At 43.9% G+C, this 22619-nt stretch overlaps 1 protein-coding gene and 1 long non-coding RNA gene across 2 annotated transcripts in view; one reads left to right on the top strand and one right to left on the bottom strand.

Moving 5' to 3' along the window:
- The window catches only part of LOC128329897 (uncharacterized), a 29291-nt gene that overhangs the window by 781 nt on the left and 5891 nt on the right, over positions 1–22619 (top strand). Inside the window, exon 2 of the long non-coding RNA XR_008309843.1 lies at positions 1041–1139. This is a non-coding gene — a long non-coding RNA (uncharacterized LOC128329897). The remainder of the gene's footprint in view (positions 1–1040; positions 1140–22619) is intronic.
- FAM133B (family with sequence similarity 133 member B) lies at positions 1711–22188 on the bottom strand. Its single transcript, XM_053261777.1, has 10 exons — positions 22033–22188; positions 18877–18974; positions 17841–17919; positions 16787–16861; positions 16633–16662; positions 16252–16320; positions 13609–13704; positions 8147–8242; positions 4660–4704; positions 1711–3591 (listed from the first exon to the last, which is right to left on the bottom strand). Exons 1-10 carry the CDS (start codon positions 22054–22056, stop codon positions 3505–3507), a joined length of 699 nt encoding a protein of 232 aa, XP_053117752.1. The 5' UTR covers positions 22057–22188; the 3' UTR covers positions 1711–3504.

The raw sequence follows: 22619 nt of genomic DNA, 5'->3' as shown, positions 1-22619 counted from the left end.
TGGGAGGTAAATTACTGAGGATGAACGTGGGTTGGTTGCCATTGGAGGCCAGAGAATAAAACCAACAATGCTGGGAGAGATGTGGGGTGTTGAAATGACAGGACAGTTGTGGAAGAGAATGGACAGTAAGCAAGAGAAGGGGATTTTGAGTGACCGCAGTTCTCCTTCAGCTTACATTGGTCTCGGTCTCTCTCAGCCACCCTTCTTTCTCCCTCAAATATCACCTTCCCCCTCCCCCATACGCATCGGTCTCTCCCATCATTTACTGTTCCCCATCATAATCAGATGCATTATGTATTGGAAGTGGACTGCTCCCCATCATAATCAGCCTGCCTTTCACTCCCACGCAAGATTTACTTTTCCCTTTAGAATGAATTTTCCACACTCCACTGGCTTGTGTGGTACTCAGCTAAGTGCCTACAATTAGGACCCAAAGAGTAAATATCTGCTTTGCCCTGGAAGCCAAATCCTCCCTCCTTCTTGTTATTCCTAATATCCATACAGTTCTCAAGCTCTTTTGGAATTCGTATCATGCATCTCATCATGAAGGGGCAAGCTGCTTTCATTGCTCACACCTTTTTCAGGAACACTTTCCAAAATCAGCTATGAGCCACAATAGTTAAACTGAGTATATACTTCTAAATATCAGATAGAGGGGACATACAAGGGAGTGTGGCAGCTGCTTTCAGCCTTGTTTGTAGACTTCCAGGAAGCATCTAGCTGATCACTGTTAGAAATTGGATGCTGGATTCGGTCTGATCTAGGTTCAATTATTCTGATTTGTATGTTGAGGAAATCCAGCATGGGATTATGGGTCATGGAATACGGGATGTGTGGGGATCCTAAGAATTTTCATATTCATTTACCCACTCACCCATAAAGCTCACTAGGAGTATATAAAGCTAGAATGAGATGTACAGAATAAGGTGCAAACTTAGCACAATGCTGGCCAGAAGTGCTGAGGTGGCTGTTATCTTGCCTATATTGAGTGCAGCACCTTAGAACATGCTCAGTTTGTCCCCTATGGTTACACATTGCAGGGGAAGAAATGGTAGACAAGCACCATCATTGAAGGATACATGTCGATTACTGATCTTCCCATCAACAACTGACTGTGCCTATATTGACTACACTGCCAGGTAGATCCAATCAATTTTATGTTAAATATCTATTAATAGATAAAATTTCAAGTGACCCTAGCCACTGCAGGAATATCAGTAATGGACATGAATGGTTGTTGCGAGGATAAATATAACCATGTAACTGATCCGGGCTCCTTGGAGGAAGAACAGGATATAAGTGTAAAACAAAGTCACTTTAGGCTGAAGAGCCAGGTCTCCTGAGAATAACAGTAGTAAATTTTATCTTTCCAGTGGCCTTGGTTTTTTTAAAAGTGCTTAACAGGAAGCTGAAGAAGCAAGCATTTACTCAGTATAAGGGCTGCTCCATATATTAGATATGGTGGCAAATGTGCTTTTGCAATGGTGAGGAGCCATGTCCTGACCCCAACTCTTGCTTTCACACATGCAGATGAAAGTACTGTACACATTTTACAACTAAAGCTAAAGAATACAAGGCCAGTTCATTCACCATCCCATCCATTTCTCTCTCTCTCTCTCTCTCTCTCTCTCTCTCTCTCTCTCTCTCTCTCTCTCACACACACACACACACACACACACACACACACACACACACACACGACACAAAGAACACGTTTTAAGCATTATCTTTACTGAGTGCCTGGCAGTAATTTTATATACCAAGACATAGTTGCATAACAGGTCTGCCACTGAACTTGCGTAGAGTAAAATCAGCTTCAATATGAAGCTGTTTGATATCAAACCCCCCAGCTTTTTACATGCTAAATATCTTCAGCAAGTGTGCATTTAAACATAGCCATGAATGCAATATGAACAATACCTATAATTGGAACATAATTAAACAAAACCCGCACAAATTACAACTGTATTCCTCTATTAATTTAAAAATGGTACAAAATCATGCAGACCATTAATTCTAAATCCCCTGACACCATTAAAAAAAAATGTTTGCCAAAAACATTCAGTGAAACTCACTAATACCTCAGATAATGGTAATGTACATTCCTAGCACAGTAAGTATTCTAATTCAACAGGAATAAAATCCTTACTGTTTGGATGTCTGCTGTGCCGCAATAGGTTGGTGTTTTCGCTCACCCTCGTAGCAGATGCAATACAGTTGCAATAAGCTGAGGGCCAAACTAGATGTGATGGAAGCAGTCACATTTGTTGCTCACATGTCTGCCCTCCTCCCATATAAAGTGAGGTGGTGGGCTAGAGGTATGTTGGTGTGTTAGATGGCGAGGAGAGTTCAACCTTCTCCTTCCCATGCTTTATTGCCTCACGATCTATTCCTACAAGGACTTTTCTCCCAGCCCACTTCCAATACAGGAAGTGAGCTGGGCTGGGGAGAAGCAGTCATGCATGGGTGGCAAAGTTCAACTCCTCTTCCTGCCATACTTTTTGTTGTAAGAAGAGCCACTCCCCACCCACCCCACATTCACCATTTGGTTGCCTCATGAATGCCCTTTCAGACGATCAGCACAACCTCTCGTATGCGACTCCCATTTATTTAAACAGGCCTGGCATAGGAAGAGGTGTCAGTGGATTCTACCTCATATTCGGAAAGAAAAAGCTTGATGAAAGTACCCTGGGAAGCACAGCGCCAGTATCAGCAAACACTGCTGTCATTTGCAAGAATCCAAAGTTGTTCTCAGATCCAAGAGAGCATGAACACCCGTGTCCCACCCCAAAAGTCAAGAGCAAAATTAAATTACACACATCTACAAAAGTAACATTTCTATATGTTACTGGCATGTTCCTATGTCAAAAATGGCATCAGTAGTAATGAAATGTCCAAAAAATTTGCTATCTTACATATTCAAAAATGCAATTTTAAAAATTTCTCCACAAGGAACATTTAAGCCATCACCAGTCTATTAAAAGCAGGTGGCCAAGTTCAGTTTTTGCAAGTAGGGCTCCGATGCATACACAGAGCATTGCTGTTCACAAGGGCTGCTCCATTCATTATGGATGGAGCCAACACCCATGTGCAGTTCTTCGCTTCTGTGAATTGGGTCCTTCCATATACACGGACCCCATGCATGCAGGAGGGTCCATGTGCACAAGAGAGTACATATCAAACTCTGGAACGGGCAACACCTTTTCATTTCAAACTCAATTCACACTGCTGCTGACTCATTTAAACCATGTGCAGGACTCATGTTGAAACATCTAACACTAGCTAGCTACTGAAAAGAGAGAGGAAAGACTACATGTATTAAGCCTCAGGCAACAACAATGGCTATTTCCAGCCCAATGGCACCGGGCAAGCTGTAAGTCTAGAATATTGTTAACACACAAGAAAGCTCATGCAGCTTGGTAGAGTTTGTCATTTTCACAGTTGCAGTTTTCTCAAATCTCATTGCACTTCTGATGAGAAGGGAGGGGAAAGTCTTGACTGAAGTTATTCTGAATGAGAACTTGAGCTAGCAGTCTTCTTTTTCTTCTTTTTGCCATGTTTCTTGTGCTTCTTTCGCTTTTTTGTTTTATCCTTTAAAAATGCAAAACATCAGAAGTAATTACAGGATGATAAAACCGTTTACTCAAACCAGTCCATGACTAAATGTGTGTGTTTTCAAAGAAAGGTTTAACCAAAGGCATTTCAAGACGACATTAATGCCATCCAAATATAAAGTAATGCATACCAAGCAAATAAATGTATTGGTTTACAGAGGCCATAGTATAATGCTTCTTTTTCAATCAATTCCTGGCATGTGAGATAACAGAGTTGGGGAAAACCTCTAGTCAAGATGCTGGAGAGCTTGTTTAAAACCTTCTGCAGTACAGTTGGCAGCACTATATTAAATTGCTGGATTCAATATAAGTTAGTTCTTTATATCCTTATTACTCAACAATTCAGACAGCCAGTTCTAATCGACACAAATCAAAGAAACTCTTAAGAAAAACTGGAAGTGGTGTGTGTGTGCGCGCGCACCAGCACATATTTATGCTGTTCGAAATTTCAGAAACAGTACTTTCTAAAGCAGGACTTGAGAAATCCCAGGTGCCCGGGAGTCACTGCACCTAGAAATGTAACCATGGTGCCTAGATTAGGATAGTTAGAGGTAGAGTTATTTAATAAAATCTTTATTTGTCCTAGGCAGCCCTGTTTCTCATCTAAGTATTTTGATTGTAAGAAGGATAAAAAGAAGCCCATTTGCCCTCCTCCCCCTCCACAATGTCCATCACTAAGTTTGGTAATTTTGTCAAGTATTCATTGTCAAAGCCACCTAATGGCACACGGAGAAATGACCTGATTAGCAAGCCAGAGGTTACTGGTTCAAATCCCTGCGGGTATGTTTCCCAGGCTATGGGAAACACCTTTGGGCAGCAGTGATATAGGAAGATGCTGAAAGGCATAATCTCATACTGCGTGGGAGATGGCAATGGTAAACCCCTCCTGCATTCTACCAAAGACAACCACAGGGCTCTGTAGTCGCCAGGAGTCGACACCGACTCAACGGCACACTTTACTTTTATTCATTGCCTGGCTCCTATATCAAAGAAAATTTGACAAGGCCTGTTCTAAAGGTTCCTGAATAAACAGTATCGTGCTTACACTTTTCTCTTTTTCTTCACTGCTTTTCTTCTTTTTTGTTTGTACCTAAGTGAGGAAGGGGAAACAGAACAAAGTTTTCAGATATGCTGGAATACAGGATTTAGATAACTTAGACACAGATGACAACACAGTGCCAATGAAGTAACTATGTGGACAGATGTCACCCTCTCTCAAATAATTACTAACTAATCTCCAGTGTTACACATTGCTGTGATCTCCAATCCTGCACATTGCTTCACAGTTCCTTTCAATACAATGTGCATGCATAGTACATTGTACATACACAGAGTGTTTGGCATAAGGCATTGAAGTCATTGCTATGTGTAACAAAACAAGAGCAGCTCCTGTGAATGTGCTGTAATTAAAAACAGCCAAGCACTAGGGATGCACTAGAAAAGCTGGTCTTGTGGTAGCAAGCATGACTTGTCCCCTTAGCTAAGCAGACTCTGCTCTGGTTGCATATGGATGGGAGACTTGATGTGTGAGCACTGTAAGATATTCCCCTTAGGGGATGGAGCCGGTCTGGGAAGAGCAGAAGGTTCCAAGTTCCCTCCCTGGCATCTCTAAGATAGGGCTGAGAGAGACTCCTGCCTGCAACTTTGGAGAAGCCGCTGCCAGTCTGTGAAGACAGTACTGAGCTAGACAGACCAATGGTCTGACTCAGTATGTGGCAGCTTCCTATGTTCCTATGTGCAATACATTTTGAGTGGTTTGAGCTTGAAACAAAACACCTTTAAAATAAACGTCCTGTTTTGAGCTTGAAACAGAACGATCCTACTTCGATCGGAACGTTTTGAGTGCCATTTTGGAGGCCTGTTTTTCCATTGCTAATTGGTTTTCTGGTAGGGATGTGCACGGTCCGGAGCAGTCCGGACCGGCACCGAAGGGGGGCCTTTCTTTAAGGGTGGGGAGGGCTTGCTTACCCCTCCCGCCTCTTTGCCCCCTCCAGCGCCCGTATTTAACAGACAAACGGGGCGCTGGAAACCAGCCGCCCGCGCCGCCGCCCCCCCCCCGCCGCGAGCAGATTTACCCTTCAAAACTGCCAATACCCCTGCCGTCGCCCGCCAGCCCTCCCTCCCTCCCAGCTGCCCGCCCGCCCGAGGACTCACCCAATGCTTTAGAAAAAACGAGAGGAGCTACTGGACGGAGCTCCTCTCGTTACGAAGGCCTGCTGCATACTGAAGGCGCTTTGCGCGCACGCATGCGCGCTCCGCAAAGCACGCCAATCGCCGGAGGCCTGGTCTACCCACCGGGAAAAGGCCGGGTAGACCGGGCCTCCGATTGCCGGGGGCCCGGTCTACCCGGCCCGGCAGGTAGACCGGGCCTCCAGCTATCGGAGGCCCGGTCTACCCGGCCTTTTCCCGGCGGGTAGACCGGGCCTCCGGCGATCGGCGTGCTTTGTGGTGCGTGCATGCGCGCGCAAAGCGCCTTCAGTATGCAGCAGGCCTTCGTAACAAGAGGAGCTCCGTCCGGTAGCTCCTCTCGTTTTTTCTAAAGCATTGGGTGAGTCCTCAGGCGGGCGGGCGGGCGGGCAGCTGGGAGGGAGGGCTGGCGGGCGACGGCAGGGGTATTGGCAGTTTTGAAGGGTAAATCTGCTCGCGGCGGGGGGGGGGGCAGCGGGGGGGGCTGGTTTCCAGCGCCCCATTTGTCTGTTAAATACGGGCGCTGGAGCAGGCAAAGAGGCGGGAGGGGTAAGCAAGCCCTCCCACCCTTAAAGCAATACCCCCCACCCGGACCCGGACCAGCAAGAGCCGAACCGGTCCGGCAGTTCGGCCATTCTTTAGAATGGCCACCGGACCGATTCGGGCTCACCCCTATTTTCTGGCACTGGTTTCTGATTGGCTTGATGTCTCCTTGCTTCTTGGTTGGCTTGTTATCAACCAAATCAAATGTTGTCATGGGCAACTATGCCCCCATTGGCTGGGGTGAGGGAGAAGAGGAGGGAAGAACACTTTTGGAGGGAATTTCAAAATGTTTTCAAAGGGACTGGGAGGCAGAGAGAGCTCTTATAGTCTCTTGAAGAGGATACATCAGGAGAGGAGGAAGGAATCAAGGAAGATTTGATTTTGTGGTTTTCTTTTCTCAGCACTGAGTATAATATGCTGTGCTACTGCTGCTATAACTAACTGGTTTTGCTGGATCTCAGATTGACAAAAGCAAAACTTGGGTTCCTGCCTTCCCTGAGTTGTGGTTTGTTTTGTTTGTGAGATAGTGTTGTGGTGAGAAATGTGGCAGCTCTCTGTGTGTTATATCTTGGTGATTGCTGTGATGAGCTCCATATCTGGCCTTGAGACTAACTTGTGCTTCACTCGCTCTGGTCTGCTCTGTAATCTGAATTGCAAGGTGAACTCAGTCAAAATGTGGCTGAAGTTACTCTAGTTGAGCTGATGGCTATGCTTGTTGCTGCTAAGGGTGCTGCTGTGACAGCTGATGCAATGCTAGGAATGTAAGGAGTCATAATTTTGTGTGAGAGAGCAACTTATATATTTATTTGATTTCTATACCACACTTCCAAAAGTGGCTCAGGGTGGTTTACATTAAAATTAAACAACTAAAATAAATTAACAGTTAAAATCAGAAACTATAAAATCAACATAAAACTATTAACAATTAAAACATTTAAAACAGTTTTTAAAAACCCTGGAAAACCAGGCCAAACATTTAGTTTAAAAACAGTTCAAAAACCCTGGAAGGCCAATGATTGTGCCAATGATGTTACTTCAGCACAGGCATTATGGCTGGTCAGCGATTCTCTTTTGATCATTTTTGGACTGTGTTTGAAATGTGTGTTCTGTGTTGGGAGGGACAGATTCCTTTTTACTGTGTGCTTGCTTCTGTTCTGCAGTGTTTTTAAGGCAGGGTTAAAAAATGTGTGCACTCTGCTTGTTTCGGCCATAGGGAACAATGGGGAACTTGAAATACCCATTGTTCCCCATGGGTAGCTCCTAGGGACACCAAAGTGGGTTGTGTGGTAGGACATGATTGGTGTTCCTACCACCCAATCCACAAAAGAAATGGGTAAGTGGGCAATTTTGAACAAATTGTTAACCTTTCCCTCAAACCCCTCAGGATCCTATGGGGGTTTGGGGAAAGGTTAAAAAATTGTTAAAAACTGCCCGCTTACCCATTTCTTTAGTGGGTTGGGTGGTAGGTAGCACCTATCATGCCCTACTCCCCAACCCACTTTGGTGTCCCTAGGAGCTACTAATGAGGAACAATGGGTGTTTGGAGTTCCCCGTTGTTGCCTATGGCCGGAACACTCAAAACGTTTCGAGTCTGTTTTGTCAAAACAGCTGGCTCGACCACTATTTTGATGAAATGTTTTGTCCTGAAATAGTGTGGCTTTACATCATGGGAAATGGCTTCCACATTCGTGTGTGTGTGTGTGTGTGTGTGCACGTGCGTGTGCACATGAATGCGCTAGTGAACAGGGTCTACATTTGTTGAACATGTTTATATTAGCCCCAAGTTTTAAATGTATACCAACCTCCTCTGTATGATCAGATTCTGAAGACGACTCCAATGATAACACATCATCTCCACGATCTGTTTTTTTCCTTTTTCTACCAAGGCTTTTGTTGTCCTATGCAAGATAAAAGACACATTTTATGTGCTGACATAAAAGGGCTATAATGGTCAGACTGAAATATAGCACTCCCCTCCCCTAAACAAAAATCAAAGTTTGCTTGTGAGCAATTATTTTGATTTATTCATGAGCAATGGGACTATAAACTAAAATCAGAAGCAAAGACAAACCATATTTATGTAGTGTCTAATTCTGGTATCATCACCCTTGATAGGTTTTGTGAATGAGAGTATCAATGGGATGGGTAAATGAAGTTCATGTACATATTGAAAAAGTGACAGGAAATAGTTAAACAGGTATAAGGGTAATGGGCATAAGATGGGAAGGTTTACTGAACAAATGTATGACTCAGGTGCTTCTATACAAACTCAAACACAACTCTACACTAAGTATACCACCTTTCATTAAAACAATCCTAAAGTGGTTTACAAAACATTTAAAACAATATAAAACTATAAAAGTTAACCAATAAAAATATTAAATTGGAATATAAAAATATAAATCTAATTAAAAGTTTAAAAAACATACACAATAAGACCATAGAATACAGAAGAGCAGCAGCAACAACAAAAACAACACTCATATAAAAGCCTGGGTAAAAAGTGAAAACAAAGATTTCATTTGTTTTCTAAAACTGTGATGGAGACTGAGGAGCGGATGCCCACCGGAAGAGCATTCCAAAGTCTGGGGGCAAAAACTGAGAAGGCCCCGTCCTACATGCACAGCAGCCGAGCCTCCCTCATTGTCAGCATGCAAAACAGAACCCATTCCAATGACCTTGTCAAGTGGGCAGAAGCCTTTGGAGAAGGCAGTCCTTCAGGTTTCCTGGGCCCAAACCATTAAGGGCTTTAAAGGTCAAAAACAGCACCGTGAATTGGATCTGGAAACAAATTGGCAGCCAATGTAGCTCTTTCAAAATGGGTGTAATATGATCTCAGCTGGCAGTTCCAGATTTGCACTAGCTGTAGTTTCTGAATAATCTTCAAGGGCAGCCTCGTATAGAATGTGTTACAGTAATCCAACCATGATGTGACTAAGGCATTGGTAACTGTGGCCAAAGCTGCCTTTTTAAGAAAGGGACACAGCTGAAGCTGAAGCTGTGCAAAGCCACTGCCTCCATCTGATCATCCAAAAGCAGAGCCAGGTCTAGCAATACCCCCAAGCTTCACACATGCACTTAAGGAGAGTGCAATCCCATCCAGAACCAGAAAAATCCCCTCATTCTGATTGGCTCTCCTACTGACCCACAGCACCTCCTTGCCTGGATTCAATCTCAATTTGTTAGTACACATCCAACCCATCACTGACCCCAACCCCCAATTCAGGACATCTACTGCCTCCCTATGATCAGGTGATAAGGAGAGAGAGAGTTCAGTGTCATCTGCATATTTATTTATTTTTATTTATTTATTCAATTTCTATACTACCCTTCCAAAAGTAGCTCAGGGTAGTTTACACAGAGAAATAATAAATAAATAAGATGGATCCCTGTCCCCAAAGGGCTCACAATCTAAAAAGAAACAAAAGACAGACACCAGCAACAGTCACTGGAGGTACTGTGCTGGGGGTGTATAGGTCCAGTTACTGTCCCCCTGCTAAATAAAGAGAATCACCACGTTAAAAGGTGCCTCTTTGCCAAGCTAGCAGGGGTTTGCCGACAACTCAGTCCAAGTCCCTAGATGACCAATCCCAGAAGTTTCATGCAGATGTTAAACAGCATGGGGGACAAAACCAAACCCTGTGGGACCTCACAAGTCAATGGTCGAGGAGCCGTGCAGTAGTCCCCCAGCACCACCTTCAGGACCCTCCCCTCAAGAAAGGACCAAGGCCATTCCAAAGTAGTGCCTCCAATCCCTATACTTGAGAGGTGGTCCAGAAGGATACCATGGTTGTAGTGGTGTGCACAGAACCGCACTTCTGCGGTTCGCCGCTGGGGGGGGTGTCTTTAAGGGCAGCGGGGGTGCACTTACCCCTCCCGCCGCTTCCCCCCCGCCGGCACTCCTTTAAAAAAAAAAACCTTCTTGGGGCGGCAGTGTACCTCCCCACCGCCCTGCCCCCGTTTTCGGGCAGAAGTACCGTGTGTGCGCATGTCCAACGTGCGCATGCCTGTACGTGACGTGTGTGTGCGCACGCGGAGTACTTCTGGCCACAAACGGGGGCAGGGGCGGCAGGGAGATACACTGCCGCCCCAAAAGGAGTGCTGGTGGGGGGAAAGCAGCGGGAAGGGTAAGTGTAGCCTTAAAGAACACCCCCCCCGGTGCTTAACCTTCGAACTGTGCCACATTTGAACCGGTTCGGAGGCCTCTACAATGGCCTCCGGACCAGTTCGTGCACATCCCTACATGGTTGATGGTATCAAACGCTGCTGAGAGATCCAGCAGAACCAACTCCCCCCGTCAAATTCCCAGCACAGACCACTAATCATCTAGTCACCCACTAGAGCAATCAAGGCAGCTTCAGTCCCATACCGAGGATGGAAGCCAGATTTAAAATCCATATCATCCAAGACCCTCTGCAGCTGGGATGCCACCACATGCTATGTCACCTTGCCCAAAGAGAGAAGGTTAGAAACAGGTCTATTGTTCTAATAATGGTCTTACTATCACCTCCTTGTGGCATGGTGGTATATTGCCCTTCCTAAATGAAGCACTGATTATAGCCTCCAACTATCTGCCTGTACTCTCCCTTGCAGATTTTATTAGCCATGAAGGACAAAGGTCAATCGCGTACAATGTTGCCCGAACACTGTCCAGGATCTTGTTCGCATCCTCAGGCTGCACTAACTGAAAAGAATACAACATAATACGACCAGATGGTCTGGCCGGAACAGCCAAAACTTTATCTGCAAATTGACATGCAAACTGATTAAAATGGGCTATAGATGGTTCCTCCCCCATTACCTGTGGGGGGATGTGTGGAGCAATGCCTTTGCTACACGGAACAGCTCTGCTGGTCTGCACTGAGCAGATGCAATGGAGGCAGAGAAAAAAATGTTTCTTCACCATGCCTAGGGCCACAGAGTTGTCCCTAAAATGGGCTCTAGCCCATGTTTGGTTGGATTCATCATGACTCTTCCTTCAGGGTTGTTCCAGACATCATCCAAGTTATTTTATTGTCCTAAGCTCTGAGGAAAACCAAGGAACAGAATGGGCTCCACCCCAAGCTGCAGAGAGCATTTAGGCATGACCGTGTCAATAGCCCAAGCTATCTCCATGTTCCAGAGATTCACCAGGGCCTTGACAGAGTCGCCAGCTCTGGATACTGGAAACTCCTCAAGGGCCATCTGGAAACTGAGGGGATCCATCAGCCTCTGGGGGTGGACGATTCTAATTGGTCCACCACCCCTGCAGAGGATAGATGGAGCAGTCAACTAAATGCCACCAGATGATGCTCTGTCCATGACAAATATGTGAAACTCCCCCTGCTCCAGATAATTTATTCCTTGGTCAGCAAAAACCAGATCCAGTATGTCCTACCACATTGGTAGGGCCCAATACCAACTGATAGATCCATGGTTGCTATGGAGGCCATGAAATCCTGAGCTGCTCCTACAAGAGGGGCCTCAGTGTGGACAATGAAGTCCCCCTCCGAGACCACCTCTGCCAGCCAAGGCAGGGAGACTGAAGTACAGTGGGGATTCCAACAAAATCCGCAGCCTATCTCAGAGGCCCACCCTCAAGGACAAACACTCAACATTCTGAGACTGCCTGACCAGGCATCTGGAAAGGGGAAAGGTCTCACGATAGATGACTGCAAAGTCCCCTCCCTGGCTTTCAAGACAGGGCTGCTGCAGGATCAGAAATCCTGGAGGACAGAGCTGAGAGAGACCAACCTCACTCAGCTCATCTAACCAGGTCTCTGTCACACGTACCAGGTCAGCATGGATGAGAGATGTCTTAGCATTTACTGATCTGGCATTCAACACGAGCACTCTCATCCTAGAGGGAGTGTTTACAAAGCTCCCTGGGGCTGCAGGGTTGGGAGAAGAGCCAGAAAAAGGAACAGGCCTCAATTGCCTGGACCTTTCCCCCTTGTAACGGCCTGCCCAACTCCCACCACAATATCTCCCTCTGCCAGCTACCCATAAAACTATTATTAGACCCTGAAATAAAAGATGTTTATAAGAGAGTCTTTGGAGATTTCATTTATTTTCTCAGCAACTTGATTCTTGTTTCCTAGAAGCTGCATGCATGCAGCTGCTTGTCTAGGTGAAATACAAGGATATAATTAGCATGGTATGTATTTAAGTAGAGGATTATTTTGCTTCAGATGGTAAGAGTTAACAGATTTTAAAAAACTGGTCTAAATATAGGCCAGGATAACTATGGCAATATTATTCCTGGTGTTTAGCTAACACCAGCATGTTAATCCTATGATATACTGTATATCTTAACTGCCCATCACCTGTAATTTCTCACATGTCTGTTTGCCAGTCTTTCCTATCCATTAGCCATGTTGCTGTGATATCATGGAATGTTCATAAATATTCAATTTAAGATATGCCAAGAATTATAATCCTAAAAATTTAGAGTCCGTTAGGGCAGTAAAATGTAGATTTTGCTGGGGCAAAAACCTCAGAGGACCCAGGAGAAAATGCAAAGTTCGGATGGGGGCAAGCAGGGAAATTGAATAGGACAAATGCCGAGGTGGCATAACTCAAGGAAATCTAAGTGGTGAACAGGAAATGGAGAGCAGCATAAATGGAGGAGAGGCCAAGAGAAAGACAAGTAAGAGTTACAGAAAGGTGAAACAAGGAGCCACTAAAAACAAGCTTGGGGGAAAACTTCACAAAGCCTACAGAGAGGCTGGGACAAAGCTGGGTCGAAAGAAGGAGAAATAAATAAGTGGAGAAGCTCTTTAGGATGGGGTGGTGAAAGGGAAGAGGGACTCAAGTAAGGAGGAAGAAGGCAGTGTGACTTAGTAGAAATGAATGGAAACGTTTGCACCTGAGGGAATGAGGAGTTGTGCAGGCATGGATGTGAACAAGGGAAGTGGGAGTGGGGAAACCTCATACATAGCCTAGGAACAGGAGGGACTATGTGCTGTTGGCAGGAAGAGAGTGGTCAGGCAAAGAAGCCAAACAGGCCATGTTGAAAATGGGAACAAATCTTTTGCCAAATAAAGTGTAAGACTCTTCTTCCTGGTCACCAACTAGATCCACCAGCAGACCAATCTATAACACCGCTCAGAAGGGAGGAGCCAAACCTCTTTTCCTCTCCCACTTAACACTTGCTGCCATCAGCACATTCCTAGCTGGCCCTAGAGTGCTGGGTCCAGACTCCATGAAGAACTGCAGGCATATTAAAACACTCTAAAGTATTTTAAAGGAATTCCAAGACAACATATACACTATTACACTTTACCTTGCTGTCTGATTCAGAATCCGAACTAGAGCTTTCAGACGATTTCCGTGAAGTGCGATACTTTTTTTTCCTTCTTTTTTTCCCTTGTTTCTTATCCTAGCCACAAATATTTTAAGAAAACAGTTTGGATTTTTCCTCATACTTAACTCTTATCCAATTTGAAACAGAAGAAACATAAACTTGTATCCTGGACTAGCTACAAGAATGGCTAAATCTTACATAAGTTCCTTATATTTTTCCTTTTTGTAGATGCATTTTTTCCTCAAAAAAAAAAGAAGCAAGTTCTCTTGCAGCACAATCCTATGCATGTTTACTCAGAAGTATGTCCCACAGAGTTGAATGGAACTTATTCTCAAGTAAGCATGCATAGCATTGCAGGCTTTGTCTAGAAATGTTGTCTTTGTTCTGTGCTACAATTCCTGCTGCTCTAATTCAGCTCATATATCCAAGGCAACACGAACAGAATTCTTTTAAAAAATATGTAATAGACAAATTATCAATAATTCCCAATAAACACTCTTAAATGGAAATGTAAAAACAAAGTGTGCAAAAACTGCCACTAATATTTATTTTAAAAAGGACAAAGATCCAGCTCAAACCACTATTGCACTGGTCCAAACAAAAGATAATAGCCAAACCATTTGGGATCCTGGTTTTCCTCACACAGGGACCAACATCTCAATCAGTCTCAGGAAATAAACAAACATTCTCAGCATAGTCACAAGCCTTAAAGAGTTCTGTTGAAGGCAAGGCCTGCTCACAACAAATACTTGCCTCGGCACAGGACTCTGACATTTTGACTGCAAATATGTTATATTTATGTTAGCATGTGCACTTTGTTTATTTTCTGTTTTTGTGGGTTGATATACTCTGGAAGGAGTGGAGCAATTGGTCTCCATTTCCAATCAGAGTGCTCAAGACCTTCAAACTCCCTTGTTTCCCATTTGTAAGTAAAACATTAAAATAAGCATTTTAGCAAAAGCAGGGTTGGCTTTGGACTTCACAGTTCTCCTCTATGAAAAATGTACAGTCTTTCTACACTTTACATGGTCACTCTGTGTATCTAAACCTCAATAGCTGCTTTTTCCTCCACAAGGCAGTGTCAAGAGGAGACAATTTACAGTGGAGAAGCAGGGGATGAGAGAAAAGGGGGTGCTTAACCCTTCTCTACCACTTTCCCTCTGAAATTCCCCCTCCTCTCACTTTTCTGCCAGCTGGGGATCCACACCCGGGGCGGACTGAGCTCTGTGCCGCCTGTTGGCGGCCAAAGATTTGCTGCCCCAGTGGCACAGGAGGAAGGAGGGGGGAGTTAAAATCTATTTTTTAAATGTTAAAACCGCCGCCACACAGCAGCATGGCGGCGGAGAGGGCGGCAATACCCTTTCTAACCCAAGCCTGACCTCCCTGACCAAAATTTGCTGCTGGGGAAATTTTGGCGCCATGGGCAGTTGCCTCTACTGCCTCTCCTTTAAAATGCCAGTGTCCACACACACATTTCTATTTCAGACCCAGGTTTTAAGCCTGCTGGAAAGGTAAGTGGAAAGGCTGCAGAAACAAATGGCTGTGAACCATCCCTGCTGTCTCTTCTGCTCTGCAGACCTCCTGGTGCCACTTTTCAGATCAGAAGTGGCCTTGTGGCTTTAGTCCGGGAGGCAGCTGCCACATGCAGCTCTGGCCTAAGCTGGGTCAATAAGGAGATATCATCTTCTCCTGAGCTTTTTTTTTCTTTTCGTTTCGTCATTTTTAGAACAGATAAATGCTATACATTCAGTCCTGCAGGGATGCTCAGAGCCCTCAGCACTGACTAACATCAATACAACCTGGGGGCTCTCAGCAATGCTTAGACAGAAATGCTCCAGAAATTCAATCAATGCATTACCTCTAAATCACAATTTTGCTTCTCTCAACAATGCTGTTCATTTCAGTTGCATGTTCATTTAAAAGTCTGTCTCTGCTCTTCCATTTTAAAGAGAGCAGTAGCAGTTTCAGAGAACACAGGCAAGAAATCTTTCACTCTTTCATGCTAAACTAAATAATCACAACCCAATTTCCATTACATGAGTTTTTTATTGACATGCATTCTTGATGCATCCTTTCCACTCCTCTGGTGGAGCCTTACCATGTTATCCAGTTGGGAGGAGATTGAGGAAAACAAAGGAAGGACTTTGATAAAGTCAACAGAAGATCCTGCAGAAGATCTCTGCACAGACCAAGGGCCACTACATGTTTGAAACTAATGGGATCTACTTCCAAGTAAACAGCTGGGATCCAAGGACTGTATCTATCACATGCACATGAGGGCTTTTCAGCCTCCCACTCCAAGTGACAGCCTCTCCGATATCTCCCCAAAGATACTGGAGGGGATGTCACTCCATGAGGCATGGGAAACTACCACCTGAAAGCAAAGATCTTGCTTGCTTTCTCAGCCATATTTACCAGTAGCATGTTAAATGGCTTGAAAAACTGCTCCTTACCTCCATTTCCAAATAAAATTGCCATTGAATGAATGAATGAATTTATTCAAATTTATATTAATTTTATACTTAAATACAAACTCTATACCAACTCCGAGATTCAAGGAGAACTGGCACAAGTTCACAGAAGACATATAGAAAGTTGCATGGCTGAGAAAAGCATGCTTACCTCATCTTCAAAATCAGAAGAACTGCTGGAAGAATCAGAGCTTGATGAGGAAGAGGAAGATGGAGACAACTTGACCAAATACAACAAAACGTAAATTTGTGAGATGCAGAATTTGTAAGAGAAATACAGAAATTAACAAAACACAGCCTAAATGTTTTGACATTCACAAATTATAACCGACTTGAATTCCAGAAGCTGAGTCTAGGAAATACTCTAAATTAAAGTAGCATCAACTGGATTTTTAAACCATTTAAAGTATTTACAAAGAAGATTCAGAAACTGTCTTATAACAATTTAATTTTTATCCCTAGAAAAATCGTTTAACTGCTTTAAGTTTTGTCTCTACATACATGTTTAAAAAACCCTGAAATCTTTGCTCACCCTACTGGATTTCTTCTCCTTTTTCTTTTTCTAAAAAGGAAAACAATTGATCTTGCATCAGTACATTCGAGTGTTCTCACCAAGTTCAGGCCCAACAGCAAAGACTAGCTATCCAGGAAAATACACATCCCATGAATATACAATTAATGATTACCTCTTTCTTTCTTGAAGTACTCTCACTTCCACTTAACAATTTCTCCCTGTGTTTTTCTAGTTCTTTCTTCCAGTTCTGAAAGACATTTAAAGTTATCATGAACAAAACAAATGTACCCAGATACATTTACATAAATATATGGAAAATGGAACCTAGGACCTTCTACATGCCAAGCATGTACTCTGGCACTGAGCTACAATTCCTCCCCTAGCGATATCTTAAATTCTCAGCACATAGGAACATAAGAAATTGCCTTATAGTAAGTCAAACCACTAGTCTATCTACTTCAGTGGCTTTCCAAGGTTTCAGGCAGGAGTCTTTCCCAGTCCTACCTGGAGATGCTAGGGACTGAACCTGGGACCTTCTGTGTGTAAAGCAGGGGTGGGGAACCTTGGCCCTCCAGCTGTTTTTGAACTACAACTCCCATAATCTCCAGCCACAATTATTGTGGCTGGGGATGGTGCGAGTTGTAGTTCAAAAACAGCTGGAGGGCCAAGGTTTCCCACCCCTGGAGTAAAGCATATGCTTTACCACTGGGGTACAGCCCCATCCCCTAAAGGGAATATCTTACAGCAGGCAGAGCTCACATGTAGTCACCCAACCAAAATGCAAACCAAGGAGAAGCCTGCTTATTAAAGGGGACAATTCAAGCTTGCTACTGCAAGACTGCTTAACCCCCCCACCTTCTTCCTCATTGCACCTAATTGAATCCACTAAAGAAATGAGCAATAATGGCCTGGTTCAGACACAACACTAAGCCATGGTTTGGTGAGCGAGAATGGGTCACAAGCGTCAGACTTACGCTTGCCTCCCCACCTCCTTCACATACAAAGGGAGGAAATTGAAAGGTCTTGCAAGAAGCTACAACTATATAGTAATAATAATGAACCATAAACAACATTTTCTATCAAGCTGTTACAGTTTCAAAGAACATGCTGTAAAAGATCACACAGATGGCTGGGATAAGATATTCATAAAAATTAATTCCATTATGTTAATGATGGCAGAACAGAAAATCAAAGCAATCCATCATAATGCGAGCCAAACAACAAACCTCATTCATTTTTTCTTCAAATTCTGCTAAAGCCTTGGAGCCCTTCTTCTTCTTTTCTAGCTGTTCTTTTACTTCTTCCCTGCAATGAAGAAAAAAAACCCCAAAGCCTCGTGTATGCAAATCTCCAAAACATCTAGCTGCAAATTTAATATATCTGACATATAGATTATAGATATGAAGTACAGTCTAGCCCTACCTACATTTAATCAGAGTATGTCCCATGTTGTTTGGAAGTACTTATGTCTAGGATTTACATTAGATATCGTTTTGAGAAATGGCTGCTAAATGTATCCATGGACTCATTTCCTACATTTTCTTTTGCAAAAGGGGATTGCCAGAAGAGTATCTTACAACAGACTAAGAATACGCTAGAAGGAAAAGTTCTGGCTACTGCCAATGATATCCTTTATAAATACAGCACCCAATCCAGCACTGGTCACACACAAATAATTGCCCTGAATGAGGATACATCTCTCCATTCACATCAAAAGACATATCCAGCTAGCTCAAGGAAATCCATGTGAGAGTCTGACGGGATGGTGATTTGCAGCCAGATGCACATCTGCTTCAGCTGCACACTGGGAAGCCTGCTTCTGCATGCAATTTCCCTTCTTAGGTCTGGACAACTGCTTATATAATCCTAACCATTCTAAGGAGCAAGAATCACAACAGTGCTGTTCTCATGATGGTAAACTGGGTAGGACAAGCATCCTACCCAGCTTCGGGAACTGTGTGCACTCCCCATTTTTGGTTGTCTGTCAGCAAAAACCTAAGTAGGAGGTGGGGGAAGTGATCGTGTGGGAGGTGGGCACATATTACCAAGAGTGGAGGGAAAGTCATTGGAGCCTGCACACGCCTTCATGCATGCACAGCTCTTGAAGCAGGGTAGGACACTTGTCCTACCCAGTTTACCATCATTTGCTATTGTTGTGTTTGAAACAGAGTTCTCTGCACTGCAGAAGAATGCTGCAAGTTATCTTTTGGAAAAACAAAGGCTTTGGGCAAAGGTGAAAAAAATCATCACTCTCATACATACCATGTTGGTCTTGGTCTGTTCAAGTAGTCTTGTATGGTAGGTCCTGAAGATGGAGCAGGACCTCGTGATCTAGCCATTGCTATGGGATTCATATACGCCTTAAAGATGACAAAGTAAAGCCAGATATAAGCCGAGTCATTCCATTTGATGTCCTTAAAAATAATACCCCTCCTTCCTATTTGTGGAAATCAACGCAATCAGTTTTTAAAATGGTCTTCTACAGGTCAAATCACAGAAGACAACTTTTGAGAGAGTCAAAGTTGAGAGAGTCAAAGTGGAAGAAAAGGATGTGAACAACTGGACTTGACAAAATGTTATACTTCCTTTCTGACTAAAAAAAGAGAGTATTGGTTTTTAAGTGAAACACACATTAAGCGCTCAATTATTATAGGAGCAACCCCCCTCCCCACAATTTTAAAAATGTTGGGTTCCCCCTCCAACCATGTCTTTTTATTTTCTGGCACAGCAGAAGCTGTATATACTCAGACCCTGGAAGTCATTCAGCTCAACAAATTCTGGCACACAACCAAAATGGCAGAAATTAATGACAATATTTACAGCTTGCATGAATTTTACAAGCACCGTCTAACTCTGTAGCATTTAACACACAGCCCACATAAAGGTTTTCAGAGTTAACACTCCCTCACTTATCCTCATCCCTGTGATGCAGCTGTTGATTAATCACAGTTAACACAAAGGTAGTGACTTTCTTCATGCTATTTAGAGAGCTCATGGCTAAACTGAAATTGTACTCACAGACAAATCCAAAACATACCAGATACAAACAAAGAAAGATGCCTTATATTGAGTCAAAACACTGGCGCTCTCTCTCTCTCTCTATATATATATAACACAGATAGATAGATAGGACAGTGGCTCCCTGAGGTTTCAAACATGGGTCCTTCCTAGCCCTATCTGGAGAAGGCAGGTCAGTTAAACACTATGCAAATATATATAAATATAAATACACCCCTCCCCCTATGTTTTAAACTCATTGCAAACTCCTTTAATTGGATTATTTGAAATTGCTTCACTTTTACTTGAACTTTTGAACAATCATAGGGGACATAAATCAGAGTAGCAGTGAAGGGATGCTTAACCACAGGTCCATAACCACTATTAAATTATTGTCCAGTTTGACCCCCAAGCCTGCTGTGAATTGTGTTTTTTGGTGTTGTTTTAAATTGTATTTTAAGTATTTTTATTTTATTTATAATTATAATGAACAGTCTTGAGTCTACTGTGCAGAAAAATAAAATATAAACTACACTAATATTAACTGAGGCCCTTACAAGCAAATCCAAGTTTACAAATATGCACATGTATCATCCAGGCATTTGTTAAGGAGATTAGACTGCTTGCTTGCAATCTCCTGGTGAGTGCACACCTGATGGCAAACTCAAATTTGCCGACATGTAATATGGTTCTACGATCCTATTATAATGTTCTGCTATTCAAATTATTTCTGTTCACAGATTTCCCTCCCACCTGCATTCACTATTTTGTAAAGGTAAAGTGTACCGTCAAGTTGATTTCGACTCCTGGCGCACACAGAGCACATTGATATCGACATTACTGTTAAGCAAATTGCTAATTGAGCATGCCTTACCCACAAACCACGCAAGTCTGTTTTAGTACAATTGATCTCTATACTAATCTCTGCTATTCCAGATGGTAAACTCAAGACCCAAAGGGTCAACCTAGAAGAGCTTGTGTTGAACAGAACTGCCTCTTTTTGGGGGGTGAGGTGAGTGGGTTTCCCCTCCTCAGTCTAGTCTTTAATGGTTTAATGCTATAGCCCCCAACCAGCTCCGAGGACATGCTACTTGGACAGTTCCCAAATTCAGTAAATTGAATTCTTCATTTGGACAGTCCCTGACCTGTACAAAATTAAAATTTACACTGCCTTGTTCTGTCTGTGCCAAAAATGGCAATTGTAGTTTCAGTGGGAATCTTCTTTGCCATCTCTTGTACAGAACTGCAGCCGTCTACATGTCTGGCTAACTTCAATATCAAGTCTCAAAGAGAAACCTGAGCTGGTTTGCAATGTTCGGCATTTGACCCAGAAAAGAAAGATCTCAGCAGAATAACCCAATAGCTTTTTCCTGAGACACTTTTAAATGTATCCACGATGATGTACAATACAGAGCATATGATGAGCATATACATTTCCAGGCTGAGCTAATAGCAACAAATGCTTCCGTAGCAATCTGATGTGATGTACTCTTTGCTAGGACAGTTCGTTATAAACATCATTTGTCACTCCTGCTTTGCATTTTGGTTTAAGTCTCTGCAGGGATTCAGCAAGAGCAGCAGGGGCAGATTCTCAGATGTAGCAAATACAGATCAGCACAAGGTTCTTAGTAGAAGCAACAGAATGGTCATTTGCCCTTTCTACTCCCCTCCCCACAAATATCTTGTGTGTCACACAACAAAACTAGGTGCAGTCCTGTTAGAAAGATCTCCATCCAAAAAACCCCCCAAAGCACATCTGAATCTGCCCACCCACCTCTTTTGATATGGTGATCTTGCAAGCTCAAATTAACAACCCTCCACCCCAAGGTGGAAGTGACAACTCAATAATGAAGCATTCAAGTAAAATAAGAACACTTTAAATAAATAAATAAATAAATAACAACAGCACTGAAGGGCTTAAGGCACAGGCTTTGTTAAGAATAATCTTAATGCAAAGTAACAACATGCCCATATGACGAAATCCTGGATAATCTGATTCGGGCTGAATAAGAAACAAGGAGAGCTGGCAGTCTACAGGAATCACTGGAATTCCGGGGCCCAGCCTACATTACCCACTACTTGCCTTCTAGTCCATCAAGGAAGACTTTCGTTAACCTACATCCTTCAGGTTATCTCCAACCCAAGAAGGGGGGCCACAACCCCATCAGAATTAGGACTATTCTGAGAGCTCCCCCCCCCCCCGCCGTCTCACTAGGTTTTCAGTGCGCGCGTCTGAGGCAGACACCACCCCTTCCCACGTTCACCTTCCCCAGACATCCGAGTCGCTCGCCAGCCTCTTGCAGGAACTCCACTCCCGGCTCCAGCATCCCCACCCAGCTCAGGAGGAGCGGCCATAACTTGCCACCGAAATCCAGAGGCCTCAGACAGGCCTCCCTCGCAGCAGCGGCCTAGCTTACTCACCACCCGGTTGTCCCTTTTCCCCATGGCGTACAGAAATCCCGGCCCCAACTCGACCAGAACCAGCCCGGCCTAGCCGGACCCCCCTTTTCGGCTGCCCGTCAAGTTTTAGCACCAAACGCTACCGAGCATGCTCGGTAGCACCCGAGCATGCTCAGTAGTAAACACTGAAGCCGTATGCCGCCCTCCTTGCCCTCCCCTTGCCCTCAGTTAGACTCAGGTTTCACTGCTCTGTTGGAAACGTGGACAAGACTGCGCTAAACGAGAGGAGTCGTGCGGCGTGGGGTGTTTTGGTTTTTTGAACACTGAAAAAAACAAGGCTGATACCTGTAGACATCCAAGCAGCAGGATTGTTAATTGTGAACCAGCTGTGCAGTGGTGCAGCGGAGCTCTCCCTCTCTCTCTCTCTGGAGTGGAGTCCCTGACTTTATTACCAGCCGAGAGACGTCAAAAAGAACTAGCTGCAGCCGAAAAGCTATGGGGAAAGACTTGGAGGCTGCGATTCTACCCGACTCACCGCTGCAGATCAGGGCCTGGGAAACAAGAAGGCTTGGAGCCATTGGGCCCTCAAACGGTTTTCGGATTGCAGC

Source organism: Hemicordylus capensis, chromosome 6, assembly GCF_027244095.1.
Source record: "Hemicordylus capensis ecotype Gifberg chromosome 6, rHemCap1.1.pri, whole genome shotgun sequence".
Taxonomy (NCBI): Eukaryota; Metazoa; Chordata; class Lepidosauria; order Squamata; family Cordylidae; genus Hemicordylus; species Hemicordylus capensis.
Note: the sequence above shows the minus strand (reverse complement) of the source record. Positions and strands in the feature narration are given on the sequence as shown.

What these genes read in the sequence shown, in the direction of transcription:
- FAM133B (XM_053261777.1), bottom strand. Translation starts at nt 22,056, where the DNA reads ATGGGGAAAAGGGACAACCGGGTG. An exon ending in GTACTTCAAGAAAGAAAGAG is followed by an intron (nt 16,663 to 16,786) that starts GTAATCATTAAT and finishes TTTCCTTTTTAG; the next exon opens with AAAAAGAAAAAGGAGAAGAA. An exon ending in GTGAAGAAAAAGAGAAAAGT is followed by an intron (nt 3,592 to 4,659) that starts GTAAGCACGATA and finishes GCATTTTTAAAG; the next exon opens with GATAAAACAAAAAAGCGAAA.